The 19,088-nt window shown below is 36.7% G+C and overlaps 1 protein-coding gene across 4 annotated transcripts; it reads right to left on the bottom strand.

Moving 5' to 3' along the window:
• Window positions 1-313: 313 nt before the first annotated feature.
• LOC136279788 (NLR family CARD domain-containing protein 4-like) lies at window positions 314-17,252 on the bottom strand. Of its 4 annotated transcripts, none has more exons than XM_066164007.1 (8): window positions 17,153-17,252; window positions 12,854-12,955; window positions 11,280-11,361; window positions 7,064-7,756; window positions 6,477-6,662; window positions 5,667-5,735; window positions 2,781-5,170; window positions 314-1,537 (listed from the first exon to the last, which is right to left on the bottom strand). In XM_066164007.1, the coding sequence occupies exons 4-8, from the start codon at window positions 7,725-7,727 to the stop codon at window positions 1,379-1,381; spliced, it is 3,468 nt and encodes a 1,155-aa protein (XP_066020104.1). In that variant the 5' UTR covers window positions 7,728-7,756; window positions 11,280-11,361; window positions 12,854-12,955; window positions 17,153-17,252; the 3' UTR covers window positions 314-1,378. The 4 variants fall into 4 exon arrangements, with proteins under 4 accessions (XP_066020104.1, XP_066020100.1, XP_066020102.1 ...); XM_066164003.1 differs by having other exon boundaries at window positions 5,655-5,735; XM_066164005.1 differs by lacking the exon at window positions 11,280-11,361 and having other exon boundaries at window positions 5,655-5,735.
• Window positions 17,253-19,088: the final 1,836 nt, after the last annotated feature.

The raw sequence follows: 19,088 nt of genomic DNA on the forward strand, positions 1-19,088 counted from the left end.
GGTCGAATGTTCGGCATTTACACGTAAACCGCTTCCTTTGATATTTGGCATTTGGAATAACAAATATAAGATTTCATCATATCTCGGTGCAACAAAGATAAGATATTACCAGGTTTTAAGGTCAAACAACATTTTCTAAAAAAAAAAATAGCGGCGGGCCATCTGAAACCTTATAAAATCTTTGCTCTGAAGGATTCATAGCCGACGTAATGCGACATGACTTGGCTAACCCTTTAAAGAAAAAGGAAGTATAGAAAAGAGAATCTGTTATTCTTCAAAAATTACCGTGTAAATGAAGATCTTTGGCGATTTTTCAAATGTTTAAGTATAGTTAAATTGGTTTAAGACCGTTTTATGCGCAATCTCGTCGAACATCATCGCAAATTACATCTAGGAAAACAAGCTTTTCTATCCGCGATTTACTCGGGGTTTCATTAAAATTATATTCCAGTTTAAATTTTTGCCTCAATACCACGGTTTTTGTTTAAAAGGAAAGTTTAAAAAGTAATTTAAGATGAAAGGGAATTATTTTCGAGCTGTTTTCTTGCAGTTCTAAGTCAATCTTATATTTAAAAAATTGGCCATCTTTTCCCAGTCGGAACAATGTTATGCTGCACTAGAAAAACTTTTTAGTCTAACAGTTATTTACAAATTAAAAATGATTTAATATTTTATGGAGAATGGCTGCATTCATGACTTCTCTTTTTTAATCAATAGAAATGAGAAAATTATCTGCACAGTCAGCCTGATGAAGTAATCAATTATCTGAGCAGGAAAAAACCAACCAAGGTAAATTAAAAAAGAAAAATGACAAAAATACCTCAGAGTCTCTAACTAAGTAACATGAAAACCAAATTTTGAAACTCAAAGCTGTAAATCAAAACTACAACCAACATAAGGAAACATCGTAAAATAGCCTAAAATCAAAATATATCCAAATCAACGATCAATTTCAAGGACAAGACACTCTGACTCCAGAGAAACATCCCACATGTTCTCACCGATATTGTGGAAGGGAGTCTCCATTTTGGTGAGGGTACCAATTTACCTAAGCTAAGTGATTCTAAAATATTTATTTCCTTATTTTTTATCCAACTGTTGATTGTTTGTTTATTTGATCACAACAATGAAGTCTCTTACCATTGGTCAGAAACCTACCAGATCAACCAATCACCTTGAAATGTGCCTTGTATAGTCAAACTTCCCCAAATTGTTTTCAAATTTCAATCAGAACAGTCCATACAATTTAGGTATTGACTTCTCTAACTGAACAGATCTGAAAGAATTCTCTCAATGGATGGACTGGTCTGACCAGCCAGTTCTGACCAATGGTAAGTTTCCCTAGTTAGAGGCAGTCTACTAAGCCAGTCCAGGTCAGCTAAGTTTCTAGGCAGGACTGAGGTTCCTCCTCGTCATCTGAGTGGGTAACTGATCCAGGATCTGGTTCTTGCTCTGATCCATGGAAGAAGCTCCAACGTTTCCTCCAGTATTCATCTGTTGGCCATTCTTCTTCAGGCTTGACATTCCCTTTGCGATCCTGTAATAAATCACAAACCAACACTCAACATCATCTTGTTAAACAACGTACACCTGAACTCACACTTATTTACCCTGGTTACTTTTTATACGAAGAGAAATTAGGCCAAGAGAATTTTTGAGTAAGTCATTTTAAAACAACTTTTATATTGAGGAACGTTCCTTGTAGCCTTACATCACAAGGCTCACCAAAATTTAGATATCATCCAATTATATCAGTGGTGGGGCCCATACAGTTTACTTTGTTAGAGAAATAAACTGAAGTGTTCAAGAAATATACATTACATCATATGATGAACAAAGACTCATTCAGTGACTACCTTTCATACAGTCCTACGAGACAAGCTCATGCGGAGAATACAAGGTATACCTAAGTGTAACAAGATGGAAACAGTAGGGTGCATACCGCAAAAGAAGCAAACTGAAAAAATGTCTTATTTTTCATCGTAAACAGTCTTATCAGTTCTGCATTCTTATTACTTAGCAGGCTAACTGACAAAGTGATTTTAAAACACCGAGAAACTAATGCAAGGTGCTCTAGACTCGCGAGTTCTTCCCTAAACACAGCACGAAATAAATGCAAACAACAAAGTGACAGCGATGTAAACAGCGAAATGAAAGTGTAACTACACTCCGCGGTATTTACAAAAGTCGCATAAAAAAAATTCAAAGCAGTTCAAAGTCATTTATAAAACTGATTTGAACTGACTGGTGCTGACTCTTCATGAAACAAACTTAATTCTTGTTCTATAATAGCAATCGAAATATCGCGTGTTACCGGTGACCCTTCGACGATGAATAGTTCCAAGGCAGAATTACAATTTCTTCAATTTCCTCAGCAGGATTTAAACAAGAACCGTAAAACTACGAAGCAATACATGGCAAAAATTCGACAAGAAAACGAACCGTTTGCGAGTCGGCTTGTTGTGACAAAATAAAAAGAATGTTATGAAAGCATGATTAAAACGGAACGAAATTGAGCTGCGAATTACCCTTTGTCCAGCAATGCGGGTAATGAACTGGGCTAATCTTAAGGAATCTAAAGAAGATGCTCCATTTTAGTTCAACTTTGACTGTTGCCCGCACACATGTTTTGGGAAATGTCTCTTGTGGCTTAGCGATAGCTACATCGCACTTGCTCCGCGAACCAAGGGCGTAAAAATTCTTAAAACACCACCACAGGAAATTGAACAGAATCTCCATGAATAAAGACTGCAAATGCAAACTAAGATCACAAAACTTACCTGGTAGTGTGTCCCCAAGGAGGAGATGTTACTCTGACGTACAGCTCCACTCAAATCATTCACTTGTTGCTTTGTCATTTTAACATCAAAAAGCCACAGCTCCTCCAGGTAAGGAACACAGTTGAGATGTCGAGTGAGAACACTTACTCCTTCACCAAGAGGATTACGTGCCAAGTTGAGCCAGCGCAGGCTAGGAGCCTCGTGCAGAGATCTGGCGATGGCTGCGGCAGGTTTGGCTGTTAAATTGATATCCTCTAGTAATAATCTCACAAGTCTGTCAGTAAAGATGATGTGAGACACCAGGGTCTTTGTCAACCGAGCATCGATGCTTTCAAAGGGTTTACCAACAATATATATCCATCGCAGAGAAGTGCAAAGTGATAAACAGTCAGCCAACATCTTCATCTCTTGCCTTTCTATGTCGTAAATAAAAATGTTCCTCACACAGGAAAGGCTGTTTGGAGTGGGACCAGTGATGCTATCAGTGTTCTTAGTCAAACACGAAGCTGTTTCGTTGTTGTATTCATTCGACGAATCACCGACACGCTTCACCTGATTAGACTCTGCTCTTGATGAAATGGGCTCTCGCAGCATTTCAGTTAAAGAAGTGTCATCAATTCCTTCCTTCCGTATTTGAAGAATGTAAAGGATAATTTTTCTTTCTCTCTTCAAGAAGAACTCTTTCAAAGGACGACGCGGGAACTTCTGTAGAAAATCTGCGGCTTTCTTTTCGCCCGAACAGCTCAAAATAACAGCATTTGTGTCCTCTGCTACAGTGATCAAGTTTCGATAGCTTTTCTCTGAATCCACAACGTAGCGAGGAAAAAAGATAAAGTCGGGTATCACGGCAGATTTCAGCAAATGTCCATTTGCAGTAATGTTCAGCTGGTTAGAATCAAGAAACAAAACACCTCCAGTGTAAGAGGGAAACGCTGAGCTGAGATCTTGTCTCTTCTCGGCCGAACAACAAATGTAGCTATGCGATATAAGCTCTAGATAAAGTTTTTGGTTTTGGGACAACGGTTTTTCAAGCTGCTGAATCAGCTCAATGAAATTACATTCCGACAAAGATTCCTTTCTTCCAACAGAACCTACATGACGAAAAACTGCACACGCGGCTTCTGTTGACAGCTCACAGGCAAATGTGAGAACTTCATTCATCTTCACGATCTGTTCAAATGATTCAACTTTGGAAAGGCTAGGAGTACTATCTCCTTTAATAGACAACACTTCCTCCTTAATGTGCCAGGCTGCAAGGAACTCCTGCACGGATTTATGAATGAAATAGGCCCCTTTTTCTGGATTGAGACTCGTGACATTGACAATCTGGAAAAGTCCAACTTTACTTAATTTTTGAAAACTTCTTGAAATATTGCCGAAGAGTTCGCTACAGCGTACGTAAAGACGGTCTTGTAGCAGTGCTTCGAAGGCAGCCTTTCCAAGATTGTTCAGGTCCTCTCTGGCTTCCGCGGAGGTCACTTCCACAAATGGTATGGGTTGTTGACTTTCACCTTTGTGATCTAACATGGTTTGAATGAATTGTGTGAATATGTCGGCCCGTGATTTTGGCAGTCCTTCGTGATGTTTCTCTTTCCACAAAATACACAGCATCAGTAGGAGGAGAGGTATTTCTGCCATGCCAAGGAGATCTTTTTCTTTCAGGTAGGACATAAACTCGTCAAGATCTTGTTCACCAGCCAAAAACTTTCTCGCAAAGGTTACGATTTGACTCCAGCTTTTAAAACCTTGAATTTCCAACTGAACGTGGCTGGGGCCTATTAACTCGTCACATTTAAGTTGTCGAGTGGTGACAATAACGTGACAATCTCTTAGTTGCTCGCCCCTCCAAATTTCTAGAATAGGTGAGTGTGCTTTTGCACAGCTGTACTCATCGTAGCCATCCAAAATAAGAAGCACTTTATCTTGATTGTTGATTATGTAATCATTGAGACTATCGACTGAGATCGGACCATCAATGGCCAGCAATTTAGACGCAAGTAAAACATCACGGATGTCTTCCAAATCACACACATCTCGCAACTTGATCAGAAGGAAAATGTAAAAGTTCATAAAAACTTCTTTTGAGGCTTTCGACCAATCATATGCAGCCTTCTTACAAAACGTACTCTTGCCAATTCCTGGCCGACCATAAACAAGCATTCGTGTTGGTTTGCGATCATATTCATCTTCCTTGAACATGTCGGTGTAGTCTTCAAGTTTATCTTGAGTCATTCCGCTGGGTTTCCTGTCATCTTTGACCCAAGACAAAGGTGTGTAGATCTTCTCGATCTGAATGGAAGAGCTCTCGTCCCATGGAACGATTTTCACCTTCCTGAAGGTTTCATAATGAGACTTAAGCTGCTCTTGACACTTTTCAACATTAAACGGTTCTAAGAAATATTAAAAGAAAAACAGAAATTACTTTTTATTGAAGGGAAGAAGATAATTTACCCCTGCCACCGCGCCCTCGCCCCCCCCGCCCCTGCAAAAACCCACACTCTGTTCTGTAATTTTCTCTTCGTCGGTAACTCTTCTTAAATCGCAGGGAAGATTAAATTTCCAGCATTTATTTAATCATGGATCAATTATGTTGGGAAATGTAACGGCCAAAGAGAGAACGAAAAACTTCAGGAATTTTCATTTCATAAAATTTTGTGCAGTACTGTTTCTTGAACTAGAATGACAAATTGGTATAAGAAAAGAAAAAGAAAGAAGGTTTGCTGTCTTGTCAGGAGCGTGGGACAAAGGAAAAATTTTGAGTCCTCACCAGGGATGGAACATAACACCTTTGGAGTTCGCGCTCAGACACTCCATTACTATAAGTATAATACAAGTTATTAAAACGAAAGCTTAATGTGAAATTTCTTCACTTACTAATTATAATACCTGCTCGCCTTCTACGTTTATTTTGTGAAGGGTCATCACTTTTAAAACTCTCCTCTCTTGTTGAAATGTCTGCAAAAGGGAAAGGAAAGTCAAACTGTTATGAGAACTAAAACACACTTAAGTTAATCTGTGAGATGGGTAACAAGCAGGAGTCGAAATAAGTGCTGATTGAATAAGATGAAAATCTCGTGTGAGCCTGATCACGGAATAAAAGAGAGAAGAGAAATTGATGGACTTGGAGAATTGAAATTAATTGAAACGGAATAAAAGCTAAGATTTAGATCTCAACAATGTTTTAAACCGGTCAGCAACAGTAAGGTATTTCGTAGAAAGGTAAACAAAGAAAATTTGGGTTCATTTTACTGTGCACAAGAGTCTGGACACGAAAACAATAATTAGGAGGGCAGGGGGAGGGGGTAGTTGATAAACGTGTTTAATCAGCGATTTGTAATACCTACAATCTAATATGAAATATAAAAGATTTAATTTAGGACTAATGAAATACAATGAAGACGCAGAAAGTGAATTCTTATTTACCCCTCTAATCAGTATCTTTAGAACGTTATCCACGACTTCAAAACTGGAATTGGAACTACTGAAATTAATTTGTACATATCTCAGTTTTTTCTCATAGCAATGCCATTGAAAAAAAATGCGCATGTTTATCAGTTTTTTTGATATATATTGAATTGCACTGTTGGTCTCCATGCTCTCATCCGCAGATAACAATATTCTATGTCGAGGAAAACAGACAAGTTACAAGATCTCTTGGAAGACACAACCAAAGCTGTTACAAAAATGTACACGCACCTCCGTAATGAGGCCAGTCTCCAAACACAAAAGAGCTACTCAACATGTTAGATACAACAGAAGCTGCCATGACACATGCAAAAGTCTTCCATGGATCGTTTGTAGATGCAACACCATGTACAAAACCACAAACTCCTTTAATGACAAGCCACTCCATCTTCATGTCATGAGCTGCTGCAAACAAGCCTGAGGTAGAAAAATTAAAAAAAAAAAGAAAAAAAAGCGATAACAATTGAAATAGATTCAATCAATGACATTATAGAGAGAATGTTGCGATTAATTTGAGTAAAAGAGGCTTCGTTTTTCTGCAGATCACTCTTTTTGTTCTTCCTCTGCTACTGGAAGTTTTTAAGAGATTTTGTGTTTTTCTGCAGGTATGTAAATTAGCACTACTCTTTCTAGAGAGTATAGTGAGTAGGGCAAGCTACCTTTTTGTCAGAAGCAGTATATCAGAGAGTAAGAATTAATAATTCAGGAGAGAGTTTCCTCAAACAAAAAGTATCGAGTACCTCACCTCCAACAAGAACATGGCTTAAGAACCTAGCAACCAGGAGCCTAGCAAGATTAACCCTTAGAGTAATTCTCACCTTTTCCTTCCATTTCAACTGCAATTGCCCCGGGGTGTGATTGACACTGCTGTTCAGCATCAATCAGATCAGAGCAACTCAAAATCTCTCCATCACGTACATTAACTTCACGTGTTTCTGGGTTTTCTAATGGTGCCTCCCATCCATCAGCTGCACTTCTGACAAGGTTGCCAACATCCCTACTCACTGGGGTTTTGTGAAACTCTGTTGTAAGCTTTGAGGATATCACCACATCTCCTAGCTGGGCTTTATTAGGATTCAAACTGTAGCAGAAACCAACCAAAAAGGTAGCCTTGGGTCTCAGGAGTGTGACGGCATTCTTAGCAGCAGTTTGAGAACCTCCAGGATCCAAGGATTCTTTAGAACACTTCACTAAAGCAACTTTCAGTGACTCATCTTCATCGTCACCCATCTTTCCAAAGTACACATATCCAATGGATCTCTCATAGCTCTTAAAGGAATCTCTCAGGTAATGATAACAAGCTAAGAACTCGCAATACTCCACAGTCAAAAGAAGAATGTCAACTGGACGATGGTCTATGTTCCAATGTTTCACCTTCTTTGGCAGATCTCTTGTCTTCTTCAGTGTAATACTCAGAGATGGAGGGTCATCACTGCGATTCTCTGAGCAGTTGCACTTGTCATCACTAGGTCCTGCCATCATAACAAACTGGATCTGTGTTCAAAGTTTTCCTAGAGGTGAACAAATGAAATTAGAAACTAATTCAAAAAGAGATAAACATAAATAATTTGTAAACACATGTTTGCTTATAAGCATGTCACATATCTGAAAGGTAATCAAAGTATGACCGTGTGAGATGCTAATATACAGTAAGACTTCCGAGTCTAAACGACACCCAGTACCTGGCATCGATGGTAAGAATAAAGGAGGCAAGTTTCTAAAGAAAACGTGGTGCTGTGTCGGTGGGAGAGTATAACAGGGTAATTAAGTATTACCAACTAAGGTGATAACGTAAATTGGCCACCGTAGAGAGTTTATATTTCAAGAAAACCCTGGCTGCTGGGACCTCCACGTTGACAACCTAATAACCAATGCAAACACTTGGCTGTTTATATTGAGTGTTTGTAAGGTTAACAGCTATTCTTAAGATCAACTCAACAAGTTATTTGACCCACTCATCTTATCCTTAACAAGAATACTGAGGAAAAGGGGGCATGAATTCCAACTCCCCTCAGATAAGAACTGAAATATACAAAAACTTGTTTATTAACAGATGTCTTTTTAAACTTGTGTGATCATATTTTGTTATGTTCGATTATTCCCTTTTACTTCTTTTTATATCTTGTTTTAGATATTAAATTGTCCCTTTTATCAATGATTTGGACTGTAAAGACTCACTGCTGTTGAGTCTGATTTTTTTCAATAAATACTTCATCATCACCATCATCAAGTATGTTCCATATATCTTTCTCTACCGATACAAAGTGTTCATCAATATTTATCTTTAAACCACAGTTTGAGATTTAAAAGAGCAAGTATTCTAACCATTAAAACATTATTTTCTGCTCAGATGTGAAAAAAATTTTGAATGCGGATATCACCAGCAATTTGTGTGGTTTATAAACAGCTATCGGTCTATTGTTGATGAAGTAAAAGAAAATCAGTTCTTCAATCAAGAATGCCTTTTGGAGCAACTCCTAATTTTTGAATTAACTCACCAGAACAGAACGTTTGAAGACAATTTCCAACTGTTTAGTTATACTCTTCGTATTCTCAAAACAGATAAGGTCATTGGTCTCCAAAGACATTTTAGTCGCCAGCCACAAAAAACACTACATGTAAAGGCTTTAAAGTCTGAAATTTCATTTGGATTTAGACAAGTGATTACTGCTTTATCTAATCAAAGCACAGTGCATAGTGGCTGCTTCAGAAATGTGTAACCAGTAAAAAATGCCAGCCAATGAACAATGATTCATTTGAAGGAATATAAGTTGATTACTAAATTTACTGCCCACTAGGTCCTACTTTGTTTTGTTTGAGTTTTGTTTCTACTCCAAAGCTGTTTTTTAAATAGATTTTGAACTGTCAAAATGTACATAGATTTTGATTAGTTAACTTAGTTGGTTAGGAAGCCCTTCTTATAGAGATAACCTCAGGGGTCTCCCCTTCAAATACTGCTGTATATTTGTGTTTGAATCAAGAGTTATTATCATTATTATTTTTATAATTATTACAATTATTGTTATAATTTCATATAACACTTTTAATAATAGTGTGAGAGGTATATTGTTTTGCAACTCCTTTAAGATTCATATGATCAAGATTCCTGTAAGTTAGCTCGAGAGGGAAAAAAAATTCTTTCTTTATGGCTTAAATCTGCTTATTGATAAGACGTGTCTTATTGATAAGACGTGTTTATCGGAAGAGTGCCTTTTTACCCACCTTATCTTGAGGATCGTTTTGGTTAAACTCTTACAAGTGGGACTGTTATGTAAGTGCCTATGTTCCTTTTCTTTGTGCTTAATTGTCTAAACATCTAGTCTTTTGGTAGTTTCGCCTAGTTTTTACACTAGTTTCTTTATCGCTCGTTTTCGCAAACTTGTAACACGTGGTTTACGTTGTTTACGCTTCGTTAGAACCCTACACGTTTTCCCCACTTGGCTATTAGTTTTTGTTAGAGTTCATTTTCAAGCAGTACCCTTTTATCCTTTTGAAGATATAGTCCTTTTGCGAGTTTGTTTTTAGTTTGAGCTGGTTTTTAGATCTTGTCTTTATATCGGAATGATTGAAATTTTGATTCGTATATTTGAATTTAGGTTAGCTTCTTCCTTATAATTTTCATATTTCAGTTTACGATAAGTACTTGGATACCTCGACTACGTTAAATAAAACGATTCAAGGCTTGTCCGTAAAATATATCCTCGCTTCATAGTGTATCTTCATTTGCGAAACTCATAGTTTTCGTCGAAAATTTGCTTCGCTTGTGTTGGCCGCTACACCACTTAAGTTAAAAAAATAAACTCACGTTCCTTAGTCTTCCTGTAACAATGAATTAAGGGTTGTAACAAACCCTAAAATTATATTTTTTACCAAAAGCTAACACCCAAATATGCATAAGACCAAAATAGGCCACTTATATTCTTTTTTTTTTTCCAAATTGCCCCTTATTCAAGACATATGTTTCACTCTGCTACCATAGTTAATCCCCTCGATTAACTATGCTGCTACCTGACTTAGACTTTGCAATTGTCATCTGTTTGCTTCTATGAAGTCCAATAAGACCCCTAAATTTTTCTTGTCTTTTACCTTCGCCAAATAATTGTGTATGCAGGTATGGACCTCAACAGAAACACTTCATTCTATTTCCTGTAATGGTCTATGAATTAGCAAAGTTACAGTTTGCAGAATATTAACTCCAATCCCAGTTAAAACGTAGGTTTATGAACTAAAAGATTTTAATGACCTGACTGCAAGTCAATTAATGTACTTGTTAATAATAAAATTTGAGACTGAAATTTGCAAACTGACAGATAAATGCAAAAGATGCTCAAAGATGTGCTCTTAGATCCTACATGTCAGGTCTTACAAGTAGCTTTTGGTGACCTTAGGCTGTCTTGGGTACAGCTACAAATTTAGTCAGACCATGCTGGTCAGGTTTATTTGATCAGCCAATTAAATTACCTAAGTCGTTCCTTACAGAATATTTATACATTAATCATCGCAGCAAGATATAAACGTTTATTTCATTTGATAAAACAATAACATCATCAATAGCATTTAAAGGTATTAATAAAGAATTGCAATTATTTTTTATCATGTGTGAGAAAACAACATAGTGCCAATGATGTTATGATTGGCACAATACCAAAAGTTAATTATGATTAAGTAGACTGTAAACAGCTGTTACTCTTTTTCATAAAATTTCACCCTTTTGCCCCTAAGAGTGACTGTAAGTATCTAATTTCTCTTTATAACATTACTCCTAAATGACACATTAAGGTCACCAGAATAAAGAAAATGATTACCAGCTAAAGAGGCTCTTGATTATTAAACAAATTCTCTTTATCTGCACCTTAGGAAATGTACTGAGTACAGTATGGAGAATACAGAGACTGATGTTAGGGTGTAAAGGATTCGTGTTGGAGCAATTAACCCACTCAAAACAAAACAGACCCACAATTACAAAATAACCAAGATTGGGAACTTACAATGTTATTCACCTCAGTTCACATCTGAAGACATTATAAAACTCACCCAATTGCTGCCACAAGTTAATTCCTGTATTTAGAAACTCAGATCCAGGATCTGAGTTGTTGCCTTTTTGGACAGGTATTTACTGGAAATAAAAATTTTATTGACTTATCATTTAGCAAAGAAAACATGCCTAATAGTCCTTAAGATTTCACATTATAAACCAGCTTGCCAAAATTTTTGTATTTTCTTAAATTTTCACTCAAATATCTAAGGTCATTGTATAATTATATGAAATCTGTGCTTGCATGTATAGTATCTTTAACATCAATCATCATTTCCAGGTAATTGGTACAAGTTGTATACCTCTGAGTGGTATTCACAAATTCACATGATCACGACATTTGATACAAAGCATGTCTTAGTAGTTAAAAAAAACTAAATCAAACATAAAAAGCAAATGTACATGCTTTGTGTTTCTATTAATCTGCATTAGTCAACAATTTTATGTTAAAATTACTGACAGGAAACTGGACTGACCTCAGTTAGACTTAAGTTTTGCTTTTAGTTCAGTACATTGAGATTGATCTGAGTAATGATCTTTGTCAGCATGCTTTAAATGCTTTAAATCTGTCCAGAAAAAAACAATTCATTTTTAGATTGTTGAGTTTTGTGGTAGTCAGCTTTTAAAAAATAAAGTACACATTGGCTTTGCCCTGATTATAAATGATTTTAAAGAGCTGATAGAAGCACAATCATGTTCAGTCCATCTTAGACAAATTGGTATTTCAAACCCTGATTTGCAACTTTATTCTATAATGTAAAAATTCAAAGCTTATTTTGATGACATTTCAGCGTTCATTTTGAACAACAGCAAAGTAAGTATTTGAAATGGAAATCAATGGAAAGGTTATGAAATGCACTATTTGGCAAAAAATATTCAGTTTAAGCTAGATCTTATTGTAAACCAAATGCGGCAGGTCAATTCCAAATGGACAATGTTTCTTTAAGTGAATTAATTGTGTATCAAATCTGGCCACAGAAGTAAAACCTCTGCACAGTTCACAGATTAATTTTCCATTTTTTTTAGGTTGATATCTTGGGAGTCTTAGGACCAAATTTAAAGGCAATCCATTAAGTTTTCATACCCTATTAATTTGTTTATAGAGGGCACATTTGTGTAAAACAAAGTAGGTTTTTTTGTGTCTAAAGTTTTCCCAACAATTTACGCCTTTGGGTGACCACATGTCAAGTTAGGTCAACACTCTGAAAAGCTTGAAATACCAACACCAATAGAAAAACAGAAGCCTCCTGCAGAGTCTCAGCAGACTCAGCAATGAAGATTGCCTAAAAATCACAAGTCTTTATTGAATTTGAGGAGATTCTTTTGCCAATTAAGACATGTCAGATTTCTTTACTTCTTCTTTACTTTCACCCATGGACTCTTCTCCTTTTTACTTTTCTCCATTGACATTCTAGTCTTAAAAGCAGACAGAGAACAAATATATCCACATTTTTCGAGGTAAAAAGTAAAATGAATAATTATGAGTATTGTATGGTAAACATACTATCTTGATCATTGAATGAAGTATTATTAGCAATATTTTACAGCTAATTTTAAAGGCTGTTCATTTTACCTGCTTTGACTTTCCCTTTAATCCTGTTGCCACAAAATCACTGATGTACTTGACTAGCTCAATATAAATTGGCTCTGTGATAAATGGAGGACAATTTCGCTACTAAAAAAAGACAGAAAAAACAGAGTGTTAAACAATTCTGTAAAAACAATTAGGACAGTCTTCAAATCTTAATTATTCAAGATGCCATTTTAACTAAAGGTTGACTCTGATATCATTTCTGGAATTTCACTGTGAAATGTGCAAAATATGAAATGGCAGTTAAACATATTTGTCTACAGAGCTGAAAGAGCTATAACAGTGTAAATACGATCATTAGTTGATTGCACAACCTTAAGATTAAACAGGTCATTTAATTCCAATATTCAAATATATGGAAATTAACTGTTATAATGGGAATGTTAGTGAATCAATGCAGGGAGTCTTAAGCAGCAAATATCTCTGTTCGTGATTAAATAGAAGTTTGCAGTCACATTCCATGGTCATCGATGCAAAGCAGAAGATGTTCAACTTTAATAAATGGAAGTTTAATAAATAGAAGTTTGCAGTCTACAATCTTCATGACTTCGAGGTTTTAGGAACTTAAATCTTTGAAATTTATGTCTCAAATCGGTTCTTTTATACCTGCAATATATACTTTTTTATCTGTCGCATTTAAGGCCCAATTTTCACAGTGATGCAGAGCAAAAGATGTTCAAGTTTAATTTTCAAGCCAACTTAATTGCTTTGTTGATCAAACTTAACTGTAATAAACCTTTTTTTATTTCAAACATTTCTTTGAGTCTTTGCTCTAATTGCTATTGGATAACATTGAAGACATTTCATTTTGAATGACCTAAGTATACCTTGTCTTGGACTGTTCTTTGAATTGTTTGGTGATATTCTCTGGAGTTCAACTATGCTCAACTCAAACCTGGTATATCATGGGAACCTTGGGCAGGCAACTCACAGTTTTCTCTAGATACTGATTTGTCTGATGGATGGTCAGTGAAATGTCTTCAATCCAGGTAGCAAGAACTGTGAGTGTTAACTGGGATTTAGAAATTTACAAACATTTCTAATCTCACCTAGCAAATTCAGGCTTTGTTCTCAATTTACAAGTCACTTGTGATCGTAAGGACTGGCTTGAGAGGAAAGGTTGCATGACTATAGAAACTGAGAGACAACTCTGAGCTTTGTGTGATCATGCATGCCCTTTTATCAAACAACAAATAAAGCAAAGAACATAAATTAAGAGTATGGCATACAGAAAATGTGCCTAATTTCTTTTCTCATGAAATTATATTGTTTTCACATCACTTCCCCTTTTTGCCCCTTTGTTTGTTTGTTTGAAAACCAAACACATTCATTGAAGTCTACCAGAGTGGGAGGGGGAAAGGAGAGGGTAAGTTAGATTGGAAAAGTCTTATTTCTGTAATATTTATAGATAAATATTTGTGACTTCAACACTACAGTCCACATAAACCATCAAGAAATTCAGTGGTCACAATAGTCCATTTTACAGTTGTGTGCTTGGTTGCCAAGCCTTTGAACAGGAGTGAGGCTAAGGGTGACCTTGTTATGATACAAACCTTGCTGCTTTTGAAATGCAAATTAATTTTTTATCATGCTAACTAGATTCTGGTCTCTAACACAACAAGGTCACCTTCAGCCTCACTCCAAATCAAAGGCTTGGCAACTAAGTACACAACTGTAAAATGGCCTATTAACTTGTTTTAAAAGGGCTACCAAGATGGTAAAATTCCAGGTAACTTAATCTAGCTTTCTTACAAATAGATCATCTCTTTATCTATGAATTTTAAATTCTTGTTCCTCAAAAGACTCACAAGGTAAGAGATGTACAAGTCGGTTCCATTATATTTTAACATGACCTGTTCTTTCTGATTCATGGTTATTTGTCCTGATATTTTAATCAACTCTGTATGTTAAACTCAAATCTATTGTCAACTCCACTGTGTTATAAGGTTCAGCCAGCAGAAGTTTGTTTACAAGTGTGGACAAGGAAGGAATGACAAATGATCACCTAAAAATCAAACTACAATTATGAGTAACCTACAACAATAAAACAGTACTCTGTGATTTTAAAAAAAACATCTAATGTAGGTGGTATGAAAGCAATATAGTAACCAGAAGGCAATTGAATCTTGGAATAAAAAGCTGTAGGATCAATCAAAACATGAGAAAGTAATGACAGCCAACTCCAGCCGCCATTTACTTTGTCTTTTCAAGCTACTAGAGATTGGCAGGGGCCACACTAGATGAGTTAACTGGGTAACTTCTAATCAATTAGTGTCAACCAGGTTACCAAAAAATCATTAAGTGGCCGCTCTTTCCGGTTTTTTGTCAAACTGAAACTGAGATAATGGTAACCATAGAAATTAATTTAACCACCATAGATTATTTTAACTGAGTTTGGTTGGTTTTAAGCTACCCTTCTGTGTATTAAAACCCAGGTCGGTGGTCTCTTATCAGTGCCATGCATTGTTTCTTTTTCATGAAATGTGTCAGTCATTGCAGTCTGTGCATGTGGGAGATGTTGTTCTCTATGGCACAAACAAGTACATAGGCTTCTGAACATGGCATATGGTAAGAACAGCCACAACAACAAGTTACATCAAGTACTAAAATTCAATTGTCACATAATTTGCTATTGGTATCCTACTGCTTGGAAGCAAGAGTCATGAATAGATTAATGAGAGAATACAGCTGAGTGCTTGAAAGGATTTGATGTTCATTTTAAAGTGCTCTCTACAAAAGTCACACATAGCAAGATTCCTCAAGCCAAAATTAACGCTGTATGATGATTTATAGACCCAAACTCAGGGACAATTCAATCAACAGCCTTTGGAAACACTCTGACATCTACGCAAAATCAACATTATGTTTGAAATAATTCATTAGAAGTTTGCATAGTATACATCAGAAGGAAGAGGGATTGCCTTAATCAAGAGTGGAGAAAAAGGAAAAGAAAGAAAGAAAAGGGAGAATATAATAATGTGAAACTTAAAAAAAACATTAAATTTTCTAAAATTCAGGCAGGAGATCCACAGATATGAAGCTTTTCCACAGTAGATCTACAATTTATATTTCTGGCCTCTGCATGCATAATGTTGTATATGCTTATAAATAATATTGGAATTGTAAGATAGCATATTTTTATTTTATTTTAGCTTACTTTCTCGAAGATATTAGCTATACAGCCACACTGTGAATTTCGAGCATAAATAAAGTATAAGTATATGTAACTACAAGTCTGCATTTGTTTTGGTTTCCCCCATGATGTCAAGTTAACCCATTAATGATTAGTGCAACCGTTCAAAAAATATAACCCCATTGCTTCCTCCAAGCCAACCTTCACCGAGGTAAGTTTTCGGGAAATTTTAACCAGGTTTCTTATATTCAAACCCAGTTATCTATTTCAGTGCGGCCGCTGCCACTGTCTTTAGTTGTTTCGCATTTGGTATCCCTTTTGTTTTTGTTCCTTTCGCTTGTTTCTGTCGTTTCGCTCCTGGATAGTTTTGACGGTTTTGCCAGCCTCTCTGATTGCATTTCGTTTCACTTCGAAATTTCGGGTTTTGGTAAATAGGGTTTGGTAAAAAGTGTGAAATTGCTAATAAACGTCTTTGGCGATGGAGTTAATACAACAGTGTACACATCATTAAATGTTTTGCAATGCCTCATTTAAATGCCATTGTTACGGGCTCCTGTAAGTTAGAATGAAAAAGGAGAGAGATACAGGAAAAGTAACCAGAAACAGGACTAGACAAACATTAGTGAATCGGCCTACGTACGGTACGCAAGGAAGGAAGTTATAAATTCCTACAGCAAATTGCTCGTGATTAAACACAAGTTCGTGGTCTACAATCTGCGTGTTTTCAAGGTCTTAGAAACATCATTGAAATCAGAGTCTGTAATTTGTTCCAAATCTGTTTCATAAATACATGTTACAATATCCATCATATTTTTGAGTCGCATTCCATTGTGATGTAAAGCGAAAATGTACGTTCAATTCCCAAGCGAACTACGTATGCCCGTATGTTTGGATGTTGAAATACATTTAAATTAATTTTTTGATCAAATTTTTTAGTGCTGTTATGAAATGTTTTGATTTAACACAAAGTAAGATTCCTTGCTGCGGTCACTATTCGATAACAAGAGACATTTCCTCTCGAATGACGACAACCTAACCTAAATCGTTGTATGATGAAGCGGAAGTTTGGTGATTTTCTCAGGAGTTCAACAACGCTTTACAAACATTTGTACCAAGCAGAGTTACAAAATCTAGGCACATCTACTTACCTTTACACAGAGATGTTGATTCGTCCTGTGTATGGCTAGCAGGATGTCTCCCAGGCTGAAGAGAAGGCACGCTTGCTCTTTCCTGCGATCTAGCCGTTCACAAACATTACAAAAGCCATTCATCGTTCTCAGTTTACATGTCACGTGTAATTAGAAATGATTCGATTTGGTGGCGGGGCGCTTATTTACTTTTGGTTCCTCAAGGGAGGCGCTTACTCGAAACAGGGCCTTTACTAGGGACAGAGCACTCATTTCTTTTTTGAGAGACAGCAGCATATGAAACAACGCTTTGATGCTTATATGACTGAAGGTAAAAAAGAATGGAAAGGGACTTTTCGTCCCTGGATCCTTCCTCTTTATAATGACTAGCCAAGAAATCGTTGCAAATTTTAAGACGGGTTCTTTGGTTTTAAGAAACTGTGCACTCACGGCGACATAATAGTTAAGAGAATGTAACAAAGATTACTCTTTCGTCGTGGGACTTTAAGTGTGCAATTAAGTTCATGTACATGTACCATAATAGTGCTATTACTGAAACAGAACAGGGGCGCTCATTGGAATATGAGCGCCTATGGGTATAGGGCGCTTATCGGAATGAGGGTGCTTACTCGGTAGGGGCGCTTATTGACAAGAACAAATTCGAGTGAGGCACTTATTAGAGAGGAGGCGCTTTTTGGAAGGAGGGCGCTAACTCGAATCGTTGCGGTAATTGTAGAAATAGGAACGATTGCGTGACTATTTCAACTAACATCTGGGAGAAAAAGCGCGCGTCACGCGATCATGCACAAGTCTTTTTGAGTTATGTTTTTTTTCTATAAACAACTGAACCCAAATTTCATAATGTATTTAATCCCAAACAACCCATTATGACGTGTGGCAGCCTTCCATTTCTTATTTTACCTTGTAATTTACTTCGACTCTATAAGAATAATGGCTTTTTAGGCACTGTAGTGAGCAGTTGATAACTAAACAAAACAGACATGTGCACAAACAAGTAACTCAAGTTTCCAGAGCATACCTTGACTTAAATCGGTTTGTGATCTTCAGTGATGCAGCGGAACTTGTAAGATATCTTCAGGGATTCAACAGCGAAAAACTTAAAATATTGCTAAGAATACATCTTGAGACATCTAATTTTTGATGGAGGTGCTGATTCATCTCGTGAATGGTCAGCAAGGAGTCTCACAAGCTGGAGAGCAACCGCCGTCAGTTATGACCACGATCAATACGTTCATGAACATTTCCTAATAAATCCACGCATGCATCAAATTGGCCTCTTTCCCACTTTGCATGCCATGTGGTGTCTAAAGAATGTGACAGGGAGTGACAGGGACGACTGCGTGATCAGCGAGTAAACAAGACTCTGAGCGTCACGCGATCACGCAGGTGCCTTTTTCACGCCTCTTTACACTCAAAAAGTTAACTATCAATAATTGGTGTAATTAAACGAAATAAGCTGTATCAATTTTACCCTACTAAAGAAGGGCAACCCAAAGGCCTCTAGAGGCAACTGACACCTGGGCATATAATATAGACATTGCGAAAATCAACGGGGTTGTTCTTCTAGATCTAAAGAAAGCTTTGGATACCGTTGACCACAACATTCTTCTATCTAAGCTTGACCTTTATGGTATATCAGGGAATTGATTAAAATGAATGCTGTCGTATTTGGAGAACTGCACAAGACAATGCTCAGTTAGTGGGTCCTTAACTGACAGCCGTGTACTGACTTGCGGTGTACCTAAGGGGGAGGGGAGCAGGGACCATCCTTGGTGCACTGTTATTCTTATCCTGCATAAATGACCTTCCAAATTGTTTGTCAAACTGTGAACCAAGGATGTTCGCCGGTGACATACATCTCACATATGTAGATAGTGATGTAGGCAACATTGAATCACGTCTTAGTGAGGACATATTGCATGTGCATACTTAGTTA

Source organism: Pocillopora verrucosa, chromosome 3, assembly GCF_036669915.1.
Source record: "Pocillopora verrucosa isolate sample1 chromosome 3, ASM3666991v2, whole genome shotgun sequence".
NCBI lineage: Eukaryota > Metazoa > Cnidaria > Anthozoa > Scleractinia > Pocilloporidae > Pocillopora > Pocillopora verrucosa.

What these genes read in the sequence shown, in the direction of transcription:
- LOC136279788 (XM_066164005.1), bottom strand. Translation starts at nt 7,727, where the DNA reads ATGATGGCAGGACCTAGTGATGACAAGTGCAACTGCTCAGAGAATCGC. An exon ending in GCGAGCAGGTATTATAATTA is followed by an intron (nt 5,171 to 5,654) that starts GTAAGTGAAGAA and finishes AATATTTCTTAG; the next exon opens with AACCGTTTAATGTTGAAAAG. An exon ending in CCTTGGGGACACACTACCAG is followed by an intron (nt 1,538 to 2,780) that starts GTAAGTTTTGTG and finishes GATTTATTACAG; the next exon opens with GATCGCAAAGGGAATGTCAA.